Raw genomic sequence first — 23371 nt, forward strand, 5'->3', positions numbered from 1 at the left:
ATATAATCTCGTATACAATTCCCTTCGTGTGATGATATGTCTACTTTTCTGAGATTCGATCGTCGGTATCACCATACCTAGTTCAATCTCGTTACCGATAAGTGTCTTTACTCATTCCATAATACAATACTCTAGTGACTAAACACATTACGCACATGCTTGCAAGCTACTTAGGATTTTGTACTACCGAGAGGACCCAGAGATATCTCTCCGTCACATGGAGTGACTAATCTTAGTCTCGATCCATGCAATCCAACAAATAATTTCTAAGATATCTCAAGAGCACCTTCATGATCATCCAGTTACGAAGTGATGCTTGACACCCACAAAGTATACTTCCGGCATTAGGGAGTGGCACAATCTCATGGTCGAACGAACAAGTACTTGAGATTAAAAAAAGTTGTAGCAAATAAAACTAAGTGACACGATCAAATGAAAGCTCGCGATTGGGTATGTCCATCACATCATTCTTCTAATGATGTGATGTGATCCCGTTATCAAATGAAAACTCATATATATGGTTAAAAAATCTTAATCATCTTTTTGATCAACGAGTTAGTCAAGTAGATGCTTACTAGAAACGTGGTGTTTGTTTATATAACCACACATGTATTTGAGTTTCTGATTAGTGCAATTATAGCATGAAGAATAAACACACTGTTCCCCACGCTCGCCCGCCTTTTTCGCCCTCCCTGTCGATGTGCCCTTGTCGTTCCCGCCGTAGGAGGCGGCCCCGCAACTACAGTCTGAGGCGCCGCAAACCCCCTTCATCGACAATCTGCTCACCACGTCGAAGCTTGGCTCCGCCTTCGCCGACATCCCCGACGACGGCCAATGACGCTACAGCGAGTTCCCTGCGACGTCAAGAAGGGCAAGGTCGAGCGTGTGCACTTTTCCAAGGACGCGGCGTGCTGCAACTCCGCCACGACGATCTGTAGATAGGAGCCGCACGAACCCCGGACATGAAGACCCAATTGTAATTTAGATTACACTTTTATTAGAGGGGTTTATATAATTTTACGAAAATATTTTTTACAAAATCTCTACCTAATAATAAAGCAAATAGTGTTTCTGTCGTCCGTCATAAAATTGTCCTCAAAGTTGATCTAAATTACCCACCATGCCACCAGTAAGTTAAAAAAATGATTCGCTTTACTTTCTTAAGTTGCCGTCTACTGTAGGTTATTAAAAGCTGGCCCAAGTACTATTGTAGCACGAACCGAACTAGCGTAGTTCGAGTCGTGTTGTCGCTTCTTTCTGCTTCTCCTCTTTTTCAGCTTTCTTTCTCTAAATTTTCATTGGCGTGAAATAAAATTGACTCGCCCAGGCGTCGTTGATTTGATGTGCTATACAATGTTGCAGTTTCAGCCCAGTTACTTTAAATTGACTCGCCTTTGAATTATTTTTTATCTTTATTTTGCTTTTGACAGATTCAAATGCTTAAAAAATCACATCTTTTAAATCATAACGCTAATTTAGACATACTATATGTGAAAACATTCAAGAAATGTATAGATTTAAAATATGCTATAATCCCGCATGTTAATGATTCTATATTACATTTATGATGCATCTTTGATTAATATATTTTTATATGATGTATTTTAAAAATGCCTATTATATCCATCCATTTAAATTGACTAGATAGAATAGTTTGACACTCATAAAATCTATTATTGACATGACAAGGAATGTATATGCTAAAGGTTGTAACAAACACATAATGATCCTCTTTATTTCACTCAATGCAAAATAACCAACTCATGATGTACACTAAACTACTGATATAAACTTTATGTAAACCAATGGCTCAATGATGATTCTTATATCATTTGAAATTGTGCTGATAACGATTTATTTAAGAATATCAATGCTATATGCGACCTTGAATATCCGTTATGCATGTCCTTATAAGTTGATTATTTTCGATGAAGAAACCTAATATGTGATCTTATGCGCACGATATCATTGAGTACTAAATTGTACTTTGCTACTTGTGGCCTACTATCCTATTTATTGCGCATCATTGAGGAAGAACGCCAACAAACAATTGACCTTATATAGGAACCTAGGTATATGTTTTTGACTAATAAACTATTAGAACACACTTTAATACACTTAAAAAATGATTCCATTTTTATGTGTTTGCGCAACACCACTTATTATGTTATATTCAGCGATGTGATCGAGTGTGTATAAGGGTTATTATTTTTTTCTGCCGTTGCAACGCACGAGCACATTTGCTTCTGTACTAACGGAAGAAAAGTCATCCTGTAAAAACATGAAGGAAAAAAAAACGTTTTGCCGATTTTGGGGTACGATATTTTAAGGCGTCCAGCATATGCCGTGAACCGAATCCCCGATCCCGCCCCGCGCAGCAACCCTGGCCGTCGGATCCCTGCGCCCCTCCATGGGCCACCTCACCCACTCGGCTCACGTACTTCAAATCAGCCGGCTCGCCTCCTTCCTTCCTCCTTCCCCGTCCGTCTGGAAGCTTTCTTTCCTTTTCTGCAGTAGACGGGGGAGCGGGCCGGCTTTAGCGCTTTGCTTGCTCCCTCTTTCTCCCTCCCTCCCTCCCTCCCTCCTCCTCTTTCCAGCCTTATTATTGAAAGAGCGGGCGCGAGAGAGAGAGAGAGAGCCCACCGCACCGCACCGCACCGCAGCGCGTCTTCCTTTCTCCTCCTCGCTAAGCAACTCGCCTCACCTCAGCTCACATCATCCGGGGTAGTAGTGCCACTGCCACTGCCACACCACCACTAGTTAAACCGCCGCCTTGAGCCGGTCCGAGGGAAGCCAGGTGAGTGCGCAGCCACAAGGCAGCAGGTAGCCGTACGAGGAAGCGGGCACAAGGGACAAGAAGAGCTCGATCGGCGATGGCGCTGCTTCCTCCTCCTCTCCTCCTGCTGGGGTTCTTGCTGCTCGTCCAGGCCCCTTCTGCTGGTATGGTTATGGTCTCCCGATCTTCGGCTCTGTCGGTTACGTCTGCATGCATCCGGTTCTTTCCTTTGCTCTCCGGGCAATCTGAAGAATTATGTTCCCTTCTTGCCGTTGAGGTGTTTGGACTTTGGAACCTTCTTCTCGCTTTCTTTTATCATTTGTTGTTATGCTCTTTCGAGCTCTGTGCCAGTCGAGCACATCTGCACATGTCCAAACATTTGATTCCTTACTTCTTCCCTGCCACTGGAACATCATCATCACCATCATCATAACCTCAAGGAGAAAACATAAATAAATATATCAAATCGTACTAGTGTACCTTTTCTTCCTCTTCTTCTTCTTCTTCCTGGAATGGAATTCAAATCGCAGGGTAACTAAATAAGTAGTAACTGACGTCCCTCTCGCGTAGGTTCTTCAGCCGAAAGTGGCGTCCGTCCTCTTCGTGTCGACATGGTTCCGTTTTCAGCTCGGGAGAGAATGTGGGCGACAGTGAAATGAACCTACTTACATCTGTAGAAAACAACGGCGTCTGCATTCTCAACCGAGCAACATAAACACCTTTTTATAAAAAATACATCCAATCATGCACGCGCACTCGTGATAAAATCGTAGTCGCTCATCGTGTCGTTGTAAAGCAGAACTTGTGAGGGTGACTTGCCGCGCCGTGCGTGCAGCGACACCGTGCGCCTGACACGGTTTATTTTGAATCCCGCAGAATTTCTCGCGCTCTTCACAAATTTACTTACGGTGCAGTAACGTTAGTAAGTACTGTAGATTTTGCCAAGTGCTATACTCCATCGTTTGTTGAGTTAACGCTGGTCACGTGTCTGCCCTGCAGCGCCGCAGACCTTCATCGGCATCAACTACGGCGACATCGCCGACAACCTGCCGCCGCCGGCGTCGACGGCGCGGCTCCTCAAGTCCACCACCATCGGCAAGGTGCGCCTCTACAGGACCGACCCGGCCGTGGTGGCCGCCTTCGCCGGCACGGGCATCTCGCTGCTCCTCGGCGCCGCCAACGGCGACATCCCCTCCTTCGCCTCCTCGCCGTCGGCCGCGGCCGCCTGGGTCGCCGCGCACCTCCCGTCGTCCACGTCGCCCGCCGTCAACGGCATCTCTGTGGGCAACGAGGTGCTCTACTCCGGCGACGCCACGCTCATCTCGCAGCTGGTCCCGGCGCTGCAGAACATCTACGACGCCCTGCCGGCCAACTCCGGCATCAAGGTGTCGACCGTGAACGCCATGGACGTGCTGGCGTCGTCGGACCCGCCGTCGTCGGGCGCGTTCAAGCCGGAGCTGTCCGCCGCGCTGGACCCGCTCCTGGCCTTCCTCAGCAAGACGGGCTCACCGTTCCTCGTCAACCCCTACCCCTACTTCGCGTACCAGGACGACCCGCGGCCGGACACGCTGGCCTTCTGCCTCTTCCAGCCCAACGCCGGCCGGCCGGACGCCGGGTCCGGGCTGACCTACACAAGCATGTTCGACGCGCAGGTGGACGCCGTGCGCGCCGCGCTGGACGCCAAGGGGTACAAGGACGTGGAGGTGGTGGTGGCCGAGACCGGGTGGCCGCACTCCGGCGGCACCGACGAGGCCGGCGCCTCCGTGGAGAACGCGCACGCCTTCGTCTCCAACCTCGTCTCCCACCTCCGGTCCATGGTCGGCACGCCGCGGATGCCCGGCAAGTCCGTCGACACCTACCTCTTCGCCGTGTACGACGAGGACCTCAAGCCCGGCAAGGCGTCGGAGAAGTCCTTCGGGCTGTTCCAGACCACGCTCACCGAGACGTACCCGACGGGGCTGCTGAGGAACGGCACCGCCGGCCTGGCGCCGGCTCCAGCACCGACCGTGCGGCCGGCGAGCCCCCCGCCGGCGATACCGCAGGTGGGTCACACATCCATCGCTCTTGTGGTCACGTTTGTTTGAACTTTGAAGTTTCCTGTGAACTTACAGTGAGCTCTCGTCTCGCTTCCGCTGGTGCAGGTGACTCCGGTGCAGCCACAGCCAAGCGGGTCGGCAGCGGCGACGTCGCCGCCTCGTCATGCTCGTAGCGCTGCTGAATCGCCTCGCACCATCTCGGCGCTCCGTCTGCTTGCTTGTTTCTTGTTCATGTCTCTGATGGTCTGACCTTCCTTTTCTGTACCCAATCTCTGGAATGTGTGTCGACTGTCAAAGGCAACTTGTGTTGTGCTGGTATGTGGTTTCTTTTGCATTGTCCAATGGTGCGACTCAGAAATGACGTGAACAAATATATTTGTTTCATAATTAGTTGGCAGCGTCAGTTTGTTAAAGAAAGAAACAGCGTGCCAACATCAAAGACGACGCATGGGACAAACTGAGAGCCATATCATAAAAAGAATGATCAGCCAAACCATACAGAAGTTGCAGTTTGTTGGCGTACAAAAAGTAAATATACCAACCATGTGCAAGGAAAACATACAGGCCAGGCCGTACACACTGGGCAAATGAATGACAAGAGAAACAACAATCTGCAGGCAAAACCTAAGGCTTCAGAAGAAGTCGAACAAGAGCTACAACAACTCTCAGCATACCACCATCTCGAAAAAAAAAACAAGGCAAAGGCAGCATCGAACAAACAAAGAGCCACACAAAAAGAGGGACATATTATCCGATTTATTTATGCGCCGGAATGAGAAACTGGGGAGGTGGTGAACTGTCCGTCCTTGAAAAAATGGATGTACTGCTGCGGCAAAGGATGCTCCACCTGCAGCATAAGAACCACACAAGGTTAGGTTTAGGCGTGTAGCTTATGTTGTACTCTAGATCCTCCAGCCTTATTTCGTACTAGTAAAGAAGAGGAATTCACACGTGCAAAAATAAAGATAGCATCTTACCCAGTCGCCATCAGTCTCGTCGCTAGGAACCAATACATTCATTTCACTGGATTTAGCCGAAGTAATAGAAGCGCCCAGTGAATCTTTGTTCAGGTATAACTGACACCCAGCTGTGTTGTCGATTGATATTGTCGGTGCGGTGCCCTACAGGTAAAGAGGTGATGACTTTTAGTCCTTCGCGACACTAGAAGCATACGAAGTTCAAAAGGTTTGACCAGCATACAAACAAAAGTGATACTTCTTGACCGAGGAGAGTAGTAGTACGATTGAATCAAATACCCATATTTTTTAACACAAATTCACATAACAATCGAGTACCTGACATTGCACTTCAACGCCGTTGCAGTTGACAATCTCAAAAGCTGCTACGACATCCTACATGGCATATAAATTAAATTATCATCGGCATATGCAATATTAATTCCTAAAAAGAAACGCAATATAAGTTAGCTGACGTCCTCTTGTCCCAGAATGGTTTTTGCTAACCTTGAAAACGATTCCAAATTTGGTGCACTTGTCGACAGTGATGTTGTTTACTTTACCTGCAAAAGGTTTACCATTTGCTATTGACCAAAGCTTCAAGAAGAACACAATATATCCAAAGTAAAGGTATACACATACACTTACCATTTACTTGAAGGACGGAATCCTTGCATCCATACACATAGATAGATTGTTTAGAATCACACTCATTAATAGCAAGGTCCTTTCTACCAACTTGATTTTCGACCACCCATCTGCCATTTTTCAGAGAAAATGTAACAGATCAATGTAAAGAAATATGTGCTCATTTATCAAGAATCACAATATTATCCTACTAATTAAATGATGCAAGCTCCACAAAGCAGCATATGTAAATTATCAACACCGACAAGAATTTAGATTAGGAAAGAAGGTTGGCTCGATATCAGATGGAATTACATTATGCAGTACGACACTGTATCAAATACACAATTCAAACTTAATCCAATGTGTTTGCTTAATTTTCTTTGCAATAATATCTCTTGATATTAAATTTAATTATCTCCGGAAAGTATGAGATGACTGTTTTTACTTGTACGAATATAACTATCCCTTTGTCTTATGTGAAGTCATTTCCTCTGAAACTCTTTCATCTATTTTTGTGCCACAAACCTCAACACAAGCATTCATCTAAACAATTCATTAAATAGGACTATAAATCCATATCCTGTTTTTAGTTTCCCTATCAACTACGCACAAATCCATCTATCTCTGTGCCTGCTCTCTAACCCAACTAATCAAACGCAAGGTTTCAATAACTATTCCACATGGTTGGCCTGCCTGGCATTGATGCAGACCACCAAACAAACCCACAACGTATCAGTGACAACCTGTAAGGGCGTACTAGATAAGTAGATGCTAGATACCCGTATCTCGTTTTTAGCACTACGGTTAGACTTACTTGCGACCCATCTGAAGCTCCAGTTTTGGGGTTCCAGTCTTGGGGGCAAAGGATCCTGCACGAGAAGTCTTCTCAGGAGCAGGAGCAGCAGCAGTACTGTTCACGACACCACTTCTATCAGCACGGTTTTTAGACTTCATGTCAGCAGTAACCTTTCGCAGCCCTGCAAAAATAATAATGGGGCTTCATATGTATGTTATTCTAGAAGGAAAAAACAAATCTCTGGTCATAGACAAAGCAGGTGCTCATCTACCGGAAGTCACATCTTTGCCCCCACTGATATCTTGAAACACAGCTGACATTCCTTGCTTAGGCTGCGAAGATTTTGGAGATTTGTCTGTGCTAAAAAGAGGTGCTGATGGTGCAGCAGGTGGAGGAGGACCCTTAGCCGCTGGGGCTTTTGGTGTTGGAGCAGCAGCCTTTGGTGGTGCGCATCCAGCAGGACCCCACACAGGCCCAAGAGGATAATATTTCTTGACATAATCCCTCAAGCCAGGCATGTAGAGCTCCTTCAAAGCTTTAGCCCACTCAACGTGGTCAGCGTCTTTGTTCTTGTACTCAACAAGAACCTAAGAGAAAAACGGTGTGTGTGTATTATGAACCAAAACAACAAATACACATCTGGTTTCGTAGTAGAATGAAAATTTCAGCTGGATGACTAATACCATTGTAATGAGATGCACTAACTAAATCACTCTTTGTGAGAGGACATCTTACAAACATTAATCAAAATCACAAGACAATTCAGGCAAAACATAAGTAAATGTTTCACCCAAAATGGTCAACTGCTATGAATTAGCATGCGTGGGTTGACAAATATATAATCTTCATCAAAGTTAAGAAAACCATAAGTGTTAACTTTACGCTACTCTAGGCCTTTTAAGAGTATTCCTATTAACTCATGTGAACCGAATAGATAAGTTGTCGAGAACTTCATAATTCTGACCATCGCCTTCCGGAATTGCGTTGACAGGTCAATCTTGTCCCCTCCTCGGCACTCTTCCTCAGTCACTCGTGCACACAGCACATCCCCCATTCCCCTTTTACCGGGTTTGTGAGTTCAGCTCTCCGATGCATCTTGTGCTGCATCTAAAACACTTCGTGTGTCCTATAACTTTTATTTTGTGCAAGATACAAGTTCATTCTCTCATTTCACTCTTTCTCATCCACCCCAACAAAATCCTGATTTGGCGACCAAAAATACAAGGTAGCATGTACTGTTTTAGATGCTTATAGGGTTCAATTTCTTCTGGATGAATATAACTTTAAAAACAAGGTTGTCTTCTAATGCTTTTGATATTATAAAATACACCTATTACATGGTAAAAATAAATTTTAATTGAAGAATAAACTAGTTGTGACAACCAGAAACGCTAAGTGGGTTGTTTTTGCTTGAATAAGAAAGCACGATAGTCATAATGTGTTACAGTTGCATCTCAATAATCTATAGTGGATCTTTCCAAAAAGAAACAACACCGAAGTATTCTTATCAGTCTTTTTTGCTATTCATAAATAACCACAGCAGTAGGTATAAATGCCAAATGTATTGTGTAGTAACGACAGACCCAGTGCTAGAAGCTCCCACACCAGGTGGGGTCTCGGGAAGGATTATACGAGGCAAGCCTTACCCCTGCACAGTGCAGTGCAGAGAGACCGCGTCGAACCCAGGACCTCTTGGCACACGGGGGGAGTACTTCACCACTACGCCAGGCCTGTCAAATATGGTATAATAAAAGAAATACCTTGTTATTATAGAACTCGGCCATCTGCCAACTTTCTTCGACATGTGCCGTTGGAAAACTCATGCCTTGCAAGGTGGAAGAATAAAAGCAGATCAGGCGTGAAACGTGTATAACCTCGACCGGACTCAAAGCCAACGAAGCAATTTCACTAACCGCGATCTTTCCCTAAGAATGCAACCCAAGCCAGGGCAGCGAGACTGTCGGCAACACTCTTCATATGATTAAAATAGTCGGGCCTCCTTCCTTCCGTCATAGCGGTTGCTTTCGCAATAGTATCATTTAGAGGCTTGAAGAAATCCTGAGCATTAGCCATTGACGCAGGTTTCTGCAGAACAGGGGGAAAAAAAGGTTCAGTGATGTTAGAATTGCAATTACATTTTTCCAGATCCATCAAGCATGGTAAGGTTGTACTATATCTCAGAATCTAATACTGAATGGTTTGTTTCGAGAAGCCACGACAACAAAATGGCCTCGGCCCCAGACGTCTCGATCGGCGAAATCCTACGCTTCCTAACCTAGGATCAAAATCTCGGCTCGATCAGCCATTTCCGCGCAACCAATGCGCCAGTGCCCCAGAAAACGGGGGAGATCTAAGCGCCGGGCGCGGCCGTAAGCAGCGGATCGGTCGAGGGCAGGGGGGGAGAAGCGCGCGGGCCGTACCGGGTGCTGCTTGGCCTGGACGAGGAGGTCCTTGGCGATGGCGAAGGCCTCGGCGAGGACGCTGGTGGCCTCGAGCACCTTCCCGCCGATCTTCTCCGCCGCGGCGTTGAGGCGGCCGAAGGCGTCGGCGACGAAGTCGTCGTAGGCGAGGATCGACGGATCCGACGCCGCCAGGGCGCCCCCGAGGTCGCGCGATGCCGAGGCCCCCGACGCGGCGACGGCCTCGAGGCGCGCCACCGCGGCCTCGAGCCGCTCGACGAGCGCCTTCTCCATGGCGAGGCGAGGCGAGGGAGAACGAATCGGGCCGGTGGTGCGACGGTGGTGCGTGCGAGCGTGGGCGCTTGCGTCTCTGTGGCGCCGCTTCTCCAGCTGGTTGCGGTTTTGATGGATTCTGCGGCTTCGCGAGCGGCTTTCCTTTTTTTCTGTGGCGACAGGAAATACGTAAACATGAGATTGTGAGATGCTGCGGCACTGGATAATTCCCCAATTTTGAAGTACCACAGACTCAACCATGTACTGTACTAATTAGCAAAACAAGATGAAAGCATCACGTAATATATGTTTTTAGTTTATATTGGTTTATTATGATCTACGGGTAGTTTCTTGAAAGGAAGGTTAGCACATGATCTAATCAATCAGGAAATACAATCAACATGGTAAAGGCCGGCACCAACGTGAACTTTTTAGCTTTTTATTAAGTCGGTGAGTTGTCACCGAAAGTTAAAGGCCACCACCAAAGTCTAGCAATGAGGGAGACATGGCAACATATTATCATATCTTTGCTTAAGAAAAACCATTGCATGTATATTGTATTCAGTGTCTAACGTTAGAGTGCTTGCCAAACTTGACATGCGTGTTAATTCCCGCGTAGATTTATAAGTTTTCGTAGAAGGGCACAGTCATTAGCAATGGCGTGAAAATTAGCAAACGTATTTATACGCTACCAACTAGTTATAACTTTTTTGGCGCCAACAAACAAGAAAGCAAGAGATGTCAAACACGAAACCATTTTGCATGTCACGTGAAACATCTTGCTTATAGGGATACCGAACTATTATGAGGGGATCATCAGAATTTCTCGAAGTTTTGCTCAAAACCCACGGTTTCTTCAAATGACTTTCACTCCTATCATACATCCTTCTCACAATACGCCCACAAGTCATTCCTGAGTACTTCTTCAAATTGATCCATTTTGTCTATTATCAAAAAAGTGAAGTTTGGTCACTGGCTCACGGGATGTTTGATATCCACCGAAATTGTGTATTTCAACAGAACAAAAGTGTTGGATTTTTCGGTCCCCATCAGAAATTCGGTCAGTCCTATACAAAGCCAGAATGTCGGTCGTCGGGTGTTCTCCGGATGTCCGGTCTCTCCTGTTCCACTGCACCTCCCCCTACATCAGGAAATCCGATGCAATTTGAACAAAATGTATGTGTCGGATTTTCGGTCCCTACTCGAAATCCGGTGCACTGCATACAGTAGAAAACTGTCAAATTTGAGATACTTATCGGATATCTGGTGCTTGCCGCAACACCATGTCCGGCATGTACTAGATGTCCGACAAGTCCTTCCTTGGACAATGTTAACATTTCACTCCCGGATGTCCGATGATTCTATTGACGTCCGCTGCTTGTTTTGCCACCGGATGTCTAATAACCCATCGGACGTCCGGCACTTACTCAGCCCTCACAACTCCAACGACCACATTTGGCTACCACTATAAATACCTTTCTACTAATCCGTTAGAGAGTTGATGCAACGTCAAGATGCGGTCCTATCTTGATTTTGGCGCGAGGGCCTCGATAGGGATAGAAACGCATCTCGTCGTTTCACACGAATGGGTCGTTACAAGTACATGTACTGAAAAGATGAGTATATGGAATTGGCTTACACTCGCCACAAGTTACACCAGAGTCACATCAGTACAATACATAATCATCATGCAGAAGAGCAGGGTCCGACTATGGACGAAAACAAACAATAGAGGAACGACGTCCATCCTTGTTATCCCCGGCTACCGGCCTGGAACCCATCCTAGATCGATGAAGAAGAATAAGAAACTCTGAATAGCACAATCATCACGCTCACGTTTTAATATCACTTTACATGTATCTGCAACTGGTGTTGTAGTAATCTGTGAGCCACAGGGGACTCAACAATCTCACTTTCAAAGGTATCAAGACTAGCAAAGCTTAATGGGTGAGGTATGGTTAAGTGTGTTGAAAATATGCCCTAGAGGCAATAATAAATTGGTTATTATTATATTTCTTTGTTCGTGATAATCGTTTATTATTCATGCTATAATTGTATTGATTGTAAACTCAGATACATGTGTGGATACATAGACAAAACACTGTCCCTAGTAAGCCTCTAGTTGACTAGCTCGTTGATCAAAGATGGTCAAGGTTTCCTAACCATGGACAAGTGTTGTCACTTGATAAAGGGATCACATCATTAGGACAATCATGTGATGGACAAGATCCAAACTATGAACGTATCATATTGATCGTGTCGTTTTATTGCTATTGTTTTCTGTGTGCCAAGTATTTGTTTCTATGACCATGAGATCATATAACTCACTGGCGCCGGAGGAATACCATGTGTGCATCAAACGTTGCAACGTAACCGGTGACTATAAAGGTGCTCTACAGGTATCTCCGAAGGTGTCCGTTGAGTTAGTATGGATCAAGACTGGGATTTGTCACTCCATGTGACGGAGAGGTATCTCGGGGCCCACTCGGTAATACAACATCACACACGAGGCTTGCAAGCAATGTGACTCAAGTGTGACTCACGGGATCTTGTATTACAGAACGAGTAAAGAGACTTGCCGGTAACGAGATTGAAATAGGTATAGGGATACCGACGATCAAATCTCGGGCAAGTAACATACCGAAGGACAAAGGGAATGGTATAGCGGATTATATGAATCCTTGGCATAGAGGTTCAACCGATAAGATCTTCGTAGATTATGTAGGATCCAATATGGGCATCCAGGTCCCCGCTATTGGATATTGACTGAGAAGTGTCTCGGTTCATGTCTACATAGTTCTCGAACCCGCATGGTGTGCACACTCAGGGTTCGATGACGTTTTAGTAAAATTGAGTTATATGTGTTGGTGACCGAAGGTTGTTCGGAGTCCCGCATGAGATCACGGACGTCACGAGGGTTTCTGGAATGGTTCAGAAACAAAGATTGATATATAGGAAGTTGGTGTTTGGATTCCGGAATGTTTTCGGGCATTGTCGGCAGTGTACCGGGAGTGACGAATGGGTTCCGGGGGCCTACTAGGTGGTCCCACCACGCCCAAGGGGTCCACATGGTTTTATTGGATGTGCAATAAGGTATAATTGGTTGACAAAGTCATCCAAGGAAAGCCCATGAGGAAAAAAGTGGAAAATTCAAAAGAGGTGGGAAAATAAGGAAGGAGTCCTAATCCAAGTGGGATTGGAGAAGCACGCCTCCCTCCCATTTCGGCCGACCCAAGGAAGGCCTCCTTTGGGCGGCGCCCTAGGGCTTTGCCCCACCCCTTGGTTGCTCCTATATATACTAGAGGTTTAGGGTTGTTTGAGATACAACTTTGCCACGTGCAACTCAAACCTACACCTTGTAGTTCTTCCTCTAGATTATATTTCTGCGGAGCTCGGGCGAAGCCCTGCAGGAATAGATCATCACCGATACCGGCGCCATCACGCTATCGGAGAACTCATCTACTTCTCCGTCTCTCTTGCTGGATCAAGAAGGCCGAGATCGTCATCGAGTTGTACGTGTGCTGAACGCGGAGGTGTCATCCGTTCGGCGCTAGATCGGAACGGATCGTGGGACGGATCGCGGGACGGTTCGTGGGATGGTTCGAGGGACGTGAAGAAGTTCCACTACATCAGCCGCGTTTCTTAACGCTTCCTGCTGTGCGATCTACAAGGGTACGTAGATCCAAATCTCCACTCCTAGATGGACATCACCATGATAGGTATTCGTGTGCGTAGGAATTTTTTTATTTCCCATGCAACGTTCCCCAACAAAGTGATGAGGCTGCAACAAGCGACTAAGCATTTATTTGATGTGGCTAACTTACGAGTACAGGAATAAGAGGGGGATGATCTACGCATAACGGACGTGAACTAACAATGATCAAATGAATGATCCTTAACACCTACTTACGTCATACATAACCCCACCGTGTCCTCGATCGGAGAAGGATCTCACGAAAGAGACAGTCACGGTTACGCACACAGTTAGCAAGTTTTAATTAAGTTTACTTCAAGTTATCTAGAACCGGATGTTAAACAAAATTGCCAAGTTGCCACATAACCGTGGACACGGCTTTCCGAAAGATTTAACCCTGCAGGGATGCTCCAACTAGTCCATCACAATTTACCACAAGCCGCATAGAAAGACTCGATCACGAAACTCGTGATCTTCACTGATTCCTTAGTGAAAAACCTCAACTCTGAGATAGCCCAAAGCATCACCGGAATCTCGATACACAAGAATTTCGTAGAAGGTAAAACTAATCTAGCAAGGCCGCCCGGCGTGACGAGAGACCCGATAGGAGCCGCGTGTCTCATTCTGAGGGCACGACCGGATGGGCAAGACGTCGGATTGGCTAAAACCCCGGGTGACCAGGCGGCACCGGACATTGCCCAGTTTCGATCAACACTCCTGAGGAGCACTAGACCCGGGGGTTGATTAATTATCCGCGGGTGCCGGCTGGTTCCTATGCTATTTATTAATTATTAGGCAAATGTAAAACCAAAGTTGGGCCTTGCGAGACCAGTTTTAATCTAAAACGAATTATCAGGGGGGTCCCATAATAACCCCGATTGTCTTAGGAGCGCTCAATTATGGAATATAACACCGGTAACCGAAACTAAGGCGGCAAAGGTGGAACAAAACAACAGGCTAGAAATGTCGAGCCTTCCACCTTTTACCAAGTATATAGATGCATTAATTTAAATGGCATTAATACGATGATATAACAAAGAAACCATGTTATCACATGGAAACAACTACACCTGCAACTAACAACGCTATCCAATGGTCAAGCAAGGAGTAAGATAGCCAATCAGTGGTTTGCTAGGTTGTAGAAAGGTTGAAGGTTTTTCATGGTAATGTTGGGAGGCTGACATTTAACAAGTGGTAAGCAGCCATACATAGCGATAGAAACGAAACGACTAGCATGCCAATGATAGTAATGGCATAAAGGGAAATGATCATCTTGTCCGTGATCCCATTTAAAAAAAAACAACTTTGTAAAGCACACAAACCGACGTAATCGAACGGATCCTCACATCTTAGGATGCACCTATGTCTCGCTTGACGCGAGTTTGATGGTTAGCCCCACCTGAACTCAACACTATACATGTCCAACCCAAACGCGCGGGAGACCACTACCTCCTTTTTTTACATTTTCTTATTTTTTTTATCTTTTTATACTTCCAAATATTCTAACATATACTCACTCTCTGAAGAAATACAAGACGTTTTACATCATTAATGTAGTAATCTAAAAGGTCTTATATTTCTTTACGTATGAAGTACATTAAAATTATATATTTTATATACATTTTTGAAAATATAAATCATGCATTTGAGAAATATTAAATGTGTATTAAAAATTGTTTCCAATGTACATGAAAAATGTTACAGAAATGTACAATGTGTATAAGAAAACATAAAAAATAATAACATTTAAAAAATGTTAACAATTAATTTGGAAAATTCTAAACATGTATATAATTTTCTTTCCTGATGTATACAAAAATGTATAATGTGCATGAAAAAAGTAGAAATGCATTTTTTTCAAAATAATCATCTATTTCTAATATAACTAAATTTACAATAAAATGTTTTTGACGTATACACAAAAGTAGAAGGTGTATTCAGAAAATGTACAACATAAATTTGTAAAAATGTTAATCATGTATAGAAAAATGTTAGTCATGTATTTAAATATGTTAAACAAAAAAATGATGTCCCTAATGTATGTTGAAAATGTATGGTATTGTGGAATTTTTTTACATCAAACAGAAATATTAAAAATTGCTAATAATCTCATCAAACATATTTAAAAAAAATCTTAATCATGTATTTGGAAAATTTTAAACATTTTAAAAATGTTTCCTGGTGTGGACTTAAGAAATGTTAATCATATATTTACACATGTATTGAAGGAAAAGTAAAAAAACAAGGGAAAGTGGTGATAAACAAAAGAAATGGAAGATGAAAACAAAATAAACACCTCAGAAACAAATAAAAACAAAAACCCGAAGAAAACTATGAAAACCATAAGAAAAACAAGAGAAGCCTGAAGAAAAACAAAGAAAACTAATAAAACTAAGAAATGGACAAAAGTTATTAAATATGGGATAGAAAAGGCAAAAACAATAAAACTGAAGAAAGAACAAAAAAAAAACCAATAAGGAAGAATAGAAAAAGCGTACTAAAATATGCTTCGGAGATGACAAGTATCACGCATGTAATACGCCATTTTTTGTAATTTAAGAAGATGAGAGTAATCGTTGAAAAATGTATTCCTCAACTAGTGATTTTGACAAATATGGGATCGAGCGACGAGACACTAGCGGACCAGGATGAGGGAGATATACACCTTCGCGCGAGAGCTGCTTCGATATCGCATGAAGCGAGATATACACCTTGCGCGTTAATTTTGTGGTCACGAATGCGCGTGTGGCACTGTGGCTTCCGGCAATAATGCGCACTCTCTCATTTGGGCCTTGGCCCGAGGCGGCCCATTCGTGCATATCCGGCCGCAGTAGCAAGACCGGCCCGGATAGCTCGTGCCGTCTCTACTCCGCGCGTCTTCCGGTCACTCCCGACTCCGGTGCGGTGCGGTGAGCCCCTCGCCGCCCGCCGGCGATCTCCGTGTACGAGAGGAAATAAACAGCCAGCCCGCCAACTCTCCCGCACTCCGGCTCGGTAGCGTCTCCCGTTCCCCCTTCATTTGCTCCAAGCGCTCGCGCTCCTGGCTAGCTGGCCGGCTGGATCTGAGCCGGCCAGAACCCTAACAACCTAACCCGGCGGTTCTCCAATCCCGTCCGCATGGAGCCGGCCGCCAACGGCGACAAGCCCTCCGACGAGCAGCAGCAGTTCGATCCCAGCCGGAGTAAGGGCCTCTCTTCTCGTCTCAACTCCCAATTATGCTGCTGCGCTGCTTTGTTCGTGCTCGATCTGGGTTGGGTTGGGGTTGGTTTGAGCCCTGGCTAGGGAAGCTTGGCTATTGTATTGGTTAGTACGGAGTAGTAGCTATCTAGTATTTATTTAACGGTTATTGCACACAAATCTGTTTGATTCGTGGGAAATTCGCAACTACGAATTGGCAGGAGGGGGGAGATATAATTCTTATCGAGATGTTTGTAGCTCATATGGCCCTGTCCACCTGCAGTAGTAACCGAGAACACGCACACGATGAATGGATACTGATGCCTTTGGATGGATCCTATGATTGACGTTACGAACTCGTGCTGAACCGTTTGTTTTCCACACACATTTAGTGATTAATACAAGATTCCATGTGGTATCTCAGTCGTACTCGTCATGAAGCTTCACATATTTTAGTTAGCGCCCAAGGCATCTGCATAATTTTTCATTCAGGATGTACATGCACCAGGCGCTGTTTTGTTCCCACATTAAGTTCAGAAGCTTGTTAAATAACTTTGCTGCACTATATTATAGATTTATAGTACTGTGCCTTCTGTTCAGGACACCATCTTTAGGATGTCCTTCTCATATGCTAAGTGATGCTATTTGAAAGTATGGCATTATCTGTTAACTCATTCTGACACATAATTTTATCAATGATTTCAAGTGATTGGCATCATCAAAAGGAAGGCCTTGATTAAAGACCTAGCCGCTGCTTACCACGCTGAGTGTGTAGCATGTTGCAGAGAGCTTCTCGAACTCCAGAGAAAGTGGGAGGAGGTCTGTATCCCGTTGTTCTCCAACATTTCCAGATTTAGTGCTTTTGCTGGCTCTCTGTATTGCTTTAGTTGTTAGTACTGCAATTGTGTTCATTATTTACTTGTCAATCGGAACATTACTTGCATGCCTATAGCATTGTTGAAGGTTATATTAGTGGTGCATATTTTGTTCCATTAGCAACTGGCACTCTTTACACTTTGATCATGACTGCTAAAAGCTATTTTCTTGTCACTTGTTAGATCTCGCTTTTACATTAAGTCCATAAGGCTGGAATTGTTGCAGATTCTGAGTTCAAGTCATTGAGCTGTGAAACAAATGCAGATATTTTCTAGGGAAGGAAACTCGATAACATTAAGTCCATAAGGCTGGAATGACTGCCAAATATGATTGGGGTTTAGCAGTCACTGTTGCATCTTTTAGGTTTTGTCATTAAGCAGATTTTCTCTGTGAAAAAGGTTCCTGTTATCTACATCTACATTAGCAATTCATCAGTACATGTACTCTCTAGCTTGTTCTCTAGTGCCTCCAGCATGTTTGGTGCCTCTCTGTATTTGTTGTTTGTGCTAGCAATTTCTCCCTTGTTATTACTCCAAAATTTAGCTCAGCTTTCTGCAGACATCTTTGCCGCGTGCTACTTATCAAAGTCATCAGAATGCAACCATCTTTGTGGGGCTACTTGTATTTGTTGTTTGTGACAGCAGTTAAAATAGTTTTCCACCATTCTGCAACTCGTATCGTAGTTCTACTTACCAAAGTCGTTAACATGCAACCATCTTTCAGGGGTTGTATGTGTATGTTTATAATAAAATTCAGCACGTGGTTTTTGTTCTGCACTTCCTATCATGGCAACAATTTCTTCAGATGACTAATCTCTGATGCGATCCATTTTCCTGTTGTTGTTTTTCCGTCCGGTTCTGCAGGAGCAATGCGTCGAAGCTAAGATGCCGGAAGTGCCAAAACCACCTTTGACGAAGCCTTCTAAGCGCAGGAGAAGGTAGAACTACCAGGGGATTAATCGACGCCTTGACTTATTTCAAGGGGGGAAATGAGAAGAAAGAGAAGACACATGTAAACATAGTTGACCTCCTCATACACAGGAAGGAACGATGAAACACTCTAGTACTGAGATTCGCCGTCTGTGGGCTGTGGCACATTCATTGTCTTAACATGTGGCACGAGCTAGTAAAAATGTCTGAGTAATGTGTGTATACTGGCTTGCTGGTGTCTTGACTTTCTATCATTACTACTCCCAAAGGCTTAGGCCAATTCTTTTGGGGCTTATGGCCGGCGGATTATATGGGGGCATTGTTAGAGAGATCATTGTGACGGCTAATCAGTTCACAGCTTGCTCCTTCATTTTCAAGGGACGTGATTCTGATATGGAGGAACATAGTCTCGCCAAGCATACTTTAGGACTTTCTTTTACAGCTCGTTTGGTACCTAGGCTTTTCATTTCATTTGGTGGAAATGAAATGAAAACACATTCCTACAAAGATTTAATTCGATGGGATTTGGTTTCCAAGTCCAAATTTCTTGTTTGGCCGTCATATGGATTTCCGAAGAAAGCTTGTGCCAAGAACGGAGCGCGGGGAGGAGCAATTGGGGGTCCAGGCGGGGCAACTCGGGGTCATCGGCTGCTGCTCCTGGCAACAGGACGGAGCGTGGGGCAGAGCAAATGAGGGTCCACGCGAGGCAACTGGGGGTCATCGGCTGCTGCTCCTGGCAACAGGACGAAGCGTGGGGCAGAGCAAATGGGGGTCGGGGGAGGGAAGGGGGAGGCGAAGAATAGGAGATGGGAAAGGAGAAGAAAGGAGGGAACAGCGGAGGAGGGAGGGCTCGTTGGTGGCGGCGAATCGAAGCGCCATGGATAGGGAGGAGCGGGATCGGGGAGAGAGAGTGTTCTCACGGAGGAGGAGAGCTGCGGCAAACCCACAGGAATGTCGGGGATTTGTGTAGAAATGATAATTCAATTCCAATGATTAACTCTATGACAGCCAAACAAGTTAAACCCGAAATTCGTAAATAAAATTCGCCAAATCTGCCCGAAATGATAGGTACCAAACGACCTGTTAGATGCCATGCGTGGCTCCTTGAAATTCCAGACCTAAATTGTATCCCAATGTATTTCGACTATAATTAACAAATAAATAAAGTATGTCTAGACTAAAATAATAATTGAAAACATTTCCACAGGACATAAGCCTAAAAATATCTGACCTTTAAAATTAGTACATATGCCGGTGCCTCCAATAACACACAGGTCCCATCAATCATCTACGGTGCGGGACGTCGGCGAGCTTCTTGAACTGCAGCCTGTCGATTGGACGACATCACTGTGGTATACAGTGGCACATACGGACGATATACGGATGGGCCATTGAGCCACCAATTATATGTATATATATGTAGGAATAAGACAAGTGGGCAACTAAGACAGATCAACGAGACAGTGAAGTGGTCACTAGATAAGATGGGCTAGACAGTGTAGCAGCTACAGTTCATAAAATGAGAGCTGGACTAGCTTGTTTTGTCCTCTGTCAGTAGTGCCAATTTTTTTCTTTCTCTTGCAGCATTGGGTCATCTTTGTTTTACAACCATGGGTATGCCGCAAGTCATTGCAACCTTGTCGACTATGGGATTGATGCGTGCGTGTTATATACACAGCCATTTGTCCATTTGCTGAGGTTGGTGTGTCACATGGTCCCTCAAACACGCGAAGTGTGCAGGAAGTGCTAGTGAATTTTGGCTATAGCAGTACTCCCTCCGTTTTAGTATAATATAAAAATGTTTTTGATACTAATATAGCGTCACATAATGTAATGGAGTGATACATGCGAAATCTATTCCACCGATGGAGGTGTTTTGTGATTATTTATGCAGCTATCTTAACTCTTTGCTACAATTCGGCTGCATGGGTGTGAGAGGTGATCAAAGGTAAGGCTCCAATATGGAGCCGGTGATTGAGAAAATTCGGTCGTCATCGCCATGCCTTCCTTGGCCCGCTCTGTTGCCGGGGTCGGTAGCTTTGTGTGTTGATGGTTCCTATTGTGTGGACGATGGAGCTATGGGATCTGGTATGTCTTACATGATGACAAAGGTGGTGTTATTTTTGCGGCTTATCGACGCATTTATCACCGTAATGAGGCGTTGAAAGCGGAGTTACATGCGATGATGAAGGGAGTAAGTCTCGCAATTCAGCGATCGAATCGACCAGTTCAACTACAATCTGATTGTTCGGTAGCTTTGTCGGCACTCTCTAATGGTTCACTTGACAGATCAGCGTATGGTCATCTCTTGGCAGAATTCAAAGGTTTATTGGAGAAGAGGGTGTTTGTTCGTGTTAAATTTTCTCATGATCAAAACAAAGTTACAAAATGCTTAGCAAATTATGGTAGATCTAGGGATAGCAATGCGTACAGGCTTAACCAATCCCCTCCTTTTATTTCTGAACTTGTTGCTAAGGATTGTAATTCTGTGAGTTTGGAATAAAACATCCTATTTCCATTAAAAAACACACTCTTATATTATGATAGGGAAGGAGTACTTAACAACTAAGCATGTTTTGTGGTTGCATATTCATGCATTGTTTTACATTTGTGAATAATAGTCATATAATGAATGTTTTTTTAAAGTTATGCAATAGCATTAATACGACATGGGCAAGTCGCCCCTTACAAACTCGACAACCTGTGTCGGAACATCATACTCCCAGTACAAAAGCATGGTCAGCGTTACAAACAACACCTAGTTTTGCTAAACTATGAGCAGCCATGTTCGCTTCTCGACTGCACGTTTTCATTTCACATAAAGGGAACCATGTCCGCATCTGCATCTTCACGTCCTCGAGCACCACAGCATGCAAAGAGAAATCCATGAAGGGATTATTCACGACATTGACAAGCATCTCGGAGTCTGACTCCATCTCCACCCTAAAAACACCCAGCTCAGAGGCGAGATCAAAAGCATGAGTCATAGCCTAGAGCTTAGTTGTAAATGCATCATAGGCATTGAAGGTTCGCCCTGCTTTACAGGCTACCACAGTCCCTGCATGATCCCGCACGATGACACCCCACGCAGCAGTATTAGTCTTAGGGATAAAAAACGCATCAACGTTGAATTTCAGGTTCTCTTGTCGTGGGCTTTGTCATTTCTTCTATTTTGTGCTTATTCTCTTCTCCTTCTTCGGCCACAACTCAATGTACTCGGCTATGCTCACCTGGGCATCATCAGCGATCACCTGCCCAGACTTCACCTGCTCACCATTCCTCTTTTTAGTCCGGCTGTTCCACCAATTCCACATAAAGTGGAACACCTCCATCCTTTCCCGTTTTGGTAACTCCCACATGATGTTTAAAGCCTCTCCCGCTGTGATTGTGTCCTCCAGCCGCATCCTGGTGCCCTCCAGCTCCAGGTCCCGCCACACCTCTTTCACCTTCTTGCACCTAATGAACATGTGTGTGTTGTCTTCCGAATGTACCCACACATTGGGCACCGTTCATCCTCCAACACCATTCCTTTCCTTATCAAATTGGCTCGAACTGCAAGAGAATCGTGTGCTCAGCACCAGACAAACATTTTGATCTTGTCAGGACATGCCAATATCCATATTCTCGTCTAGAACCTATCAGCATATGCCCTTAAGTCTCCTTGGCCTCCAGAACTGGTGTTGCCTCTCTCATCACCATTCAGCCCTGAAATCTGCGCATGCAGCTTGTATGCCATCTTCATTGTATGTAGCCCTTTTGAGTCGTAGTGCCACGCAATGAAATCCTCCATACTATCCCTTAGTGGAATGTTCAGAATAACATTAGCATCAACATGCAGAAAGGTGTCACGCACCAGCCGAGTGTCTCACCTCCCATCAACAGGGCTAATCACACCATTCACCCTCTCGAGCATGTTCCCATTTCTTGGCGTAATGACTTTCCGCGACCAGGCCCTCATGATCCACGGGTCCCGCCAGATGTTCACCTTTGATCCAGTGCCAATCTTCCAAATGTAGCCTTGTCTCACCAGATCAGTGCCATGCGATAAGCTCCTCCACGCGTAGGAAGTACCAGGACCCGCTTTTGCCTCCATGATATTCCCGTGAGGGTAGTACCGAGCCATCAACACCCTCACACACAATGCGTCCGGGTTTTCGATAAGTCTCCACACGTGCTTAGACAACATGGCCACATTGAAGCTATGGATATCCCTGAACCCGAGCCCACCTGCCCCCTTCGGTTTGTTCAATCGCCTCCACCCAATCCAGTGAATCCCGTTTTCTTGTCTTTCTGGCTCCACCAATACCTCCCAATCATTGAGCTTGTATCCTTTTGTAAGGTAAAAACATGACATCGCAAAGGTTGGGATCGCTTGTGCTGCCGCCTTGACCAACACCTCCTTCCGCGGCTTAGTGATTAACTTCTTGATCCAGCCTCGCATTCTCTTCCAGATTTTGTCCTTAATATAGGTAAAGGTTGTCCTCACCGATCGGCCAACATTAACCGGCAGACCCAAGTAGCGGTCATTCCATGTCATATTCACTATACCCAGGGCCTCCATGATCAATTTGCTTCTCTCATATAATGAATGTTGGCTCCATGGAATTGGAATGCTCCAATATATCTACCGTTCAAGTATTATTATCTTCTCTTTAGAGAAACTATCTTTGTTACGTGATGAGAATAGTCCACTTTTACAACGTTGAACTCGCCACTAACATTTAACCCTAACCTCAAACCAATTTCCACACACCCCGAACTAACCACCTGGTATATGAATCAACCCCCCTGTTGCGGTCCATTTTTGAAATCGCGAAGTTGTGACCCCT

The 23371-nt window shown here is 44.9% G+C and overlaps 3 protein-coding genes across 3 annotated transcripts; 2 read left to right on the forward strand and 1 right to left on the reverse strand.

The window, feature by feature from the left end:
- The first annotated feature begins 2468 nt into the window (after nt 1–2468).
- LOC123447595 (glucan endo-1,3-beta-glucosidase 7-like) lies at nt 2469–5202 on the forward strand. The gene is made up of 3 exons (XM_045124205.1): nt 2469–2940; nt 3776–4818; nt 4918–5202. The coding sequence occupies exons 1-3, from the start codon at nt 2874–2876 to the stop codon at nt 5059–5061; spliced, it is 1254 nt and encodes a 417-aa protein (XP_044980140.1). The 5' UTR covers nt 2469–2873; the 3' UTR covers nt 5062–5202.
- A 58-nt stretch (nt 5203–5260) lies between these two features.
- LOC123447594 (cyclase-associated protein 1) lies at nt 5261–10027 on the reverse strand. The gene is made up of 10 exons (XM_045124204.1): nt 9615–10027; nt 9108–9279; nt 8955–9019; nt 7466–7781; nt 7213–7375; nt 6417–6526; nt 6276–6331; nt 6108–6164; nt 5790–5933; nt 5261–5659 (listed from the first exon to the last, which is right to left on the reverse strand). Exons 1-10 carry the CDS (start codon nt 9885–9887, stop codon nt 5573–5575), a joined length of 1443 nt encoding a protein of 480 aa, XP_044980139.1. The 5' UTR covers nt 9888–10027; the 3' UTR covers nt 5261–5572.
- A 6390-nt stretch (nt 10028–16417) lies between these two features.
- Nucleotides 16418–18764, forward strand: LOC123447598. The gene is made up of 3 exons (XM_045124207.1): nt 16418–16741; nt 17444–17556; nt 18477–18764. The coding sequence occupies exons 1-3, from the start codon at nt 16678–16680 to the stop codon at nt 18552–18554; spliced, it is 255 nt and encodes an 84-aa protein (XP_044980142.1). The 5' UTR covers nt 16418–16677; the 3' UTR covers nt 18555–18764.
- The last annotated feature ends 4607 nt before the right edge of the window (nt 18765–23371 follow it).

Source organism: Hordeum vulgare, chromosome 4H (genome assembly GCF_904849725.1).
Source record: "Hordeum vulgare subsp. vulgare chromosome 4H, MorexV3_pseudomolecules_assembly, whole genome shotgun sequence".
Classification (NCBI taxonomy): Eukaryota; Viridiplantae; Streptophyta; class Magnoliopsida; order Poales; family Poaceae; genus Hordeum; species Hordeum vulgare.

Coding starts and splice junctions, on each gene's coding strand:
- LOC123447595 (XM_045124205.1), top strand. CDS start 2,874: ATGGCGCTGCTTCCTCCTCCTCTCCTCCTGCTGGGGTTCTTGCTGCTC. Junction 2,941..3,775: donor CGTCCAGGCCCCTTCTGCTG/GTATGGTTATGG, acceptor TCTGCCCTGCAG/CGCCGCAGACCTTCATCGGC. Junction 4,819..4,917: donor CCCCGCCGGCGATACCGCAG/GTGGGTCACACA, acceptor CCGCTGGTGCAG/GTGACTCCGGTGCAGCCACA.
- LOC123447594 (XM_045124204.1), bottom strand. CDS start 9,887: ATGGAGAAGGCGCTCGTCGAGCGGCTCGAGGCCGCGGTGGCGCGCCTC. Junction 9,280..9,614: donor TCCAGGCCAAGCAGCACCCG/GTACGGCCCGCG, acceptor CCTGTTCTGCAG/AAACCTGCGTCAATGGCTAA. Junction 7,782..8,954: donor CCGAGTTCTATAATAACAAG/GTATTTCTTTTA, acceptor TTTTTCTCTTAG/GTTCTTGTTGAGTACAAGAA.
- LOC123447598 (XM_045124207.1), top strand. CDS start 16,678: ATGGAGCCGGCCGCCAACGGCGACAAGCCCTCCGACGAGCAGCAGCAG. Junction 16,742..17,443: donor GCAGTTCGATCCCAGCCGGA/GTAAGGGCCTCT, acceptor AATGATTTCAAG/TGATTGGCATCATCAAAAGG. Junction 17,557..18,476: donor TCCAGAGAAAGTGGGAGGAG/GTCTGTATCCCG, acceptor CCGGTTCTGCAG/GAGCAATGCGTCGAAGCTAA.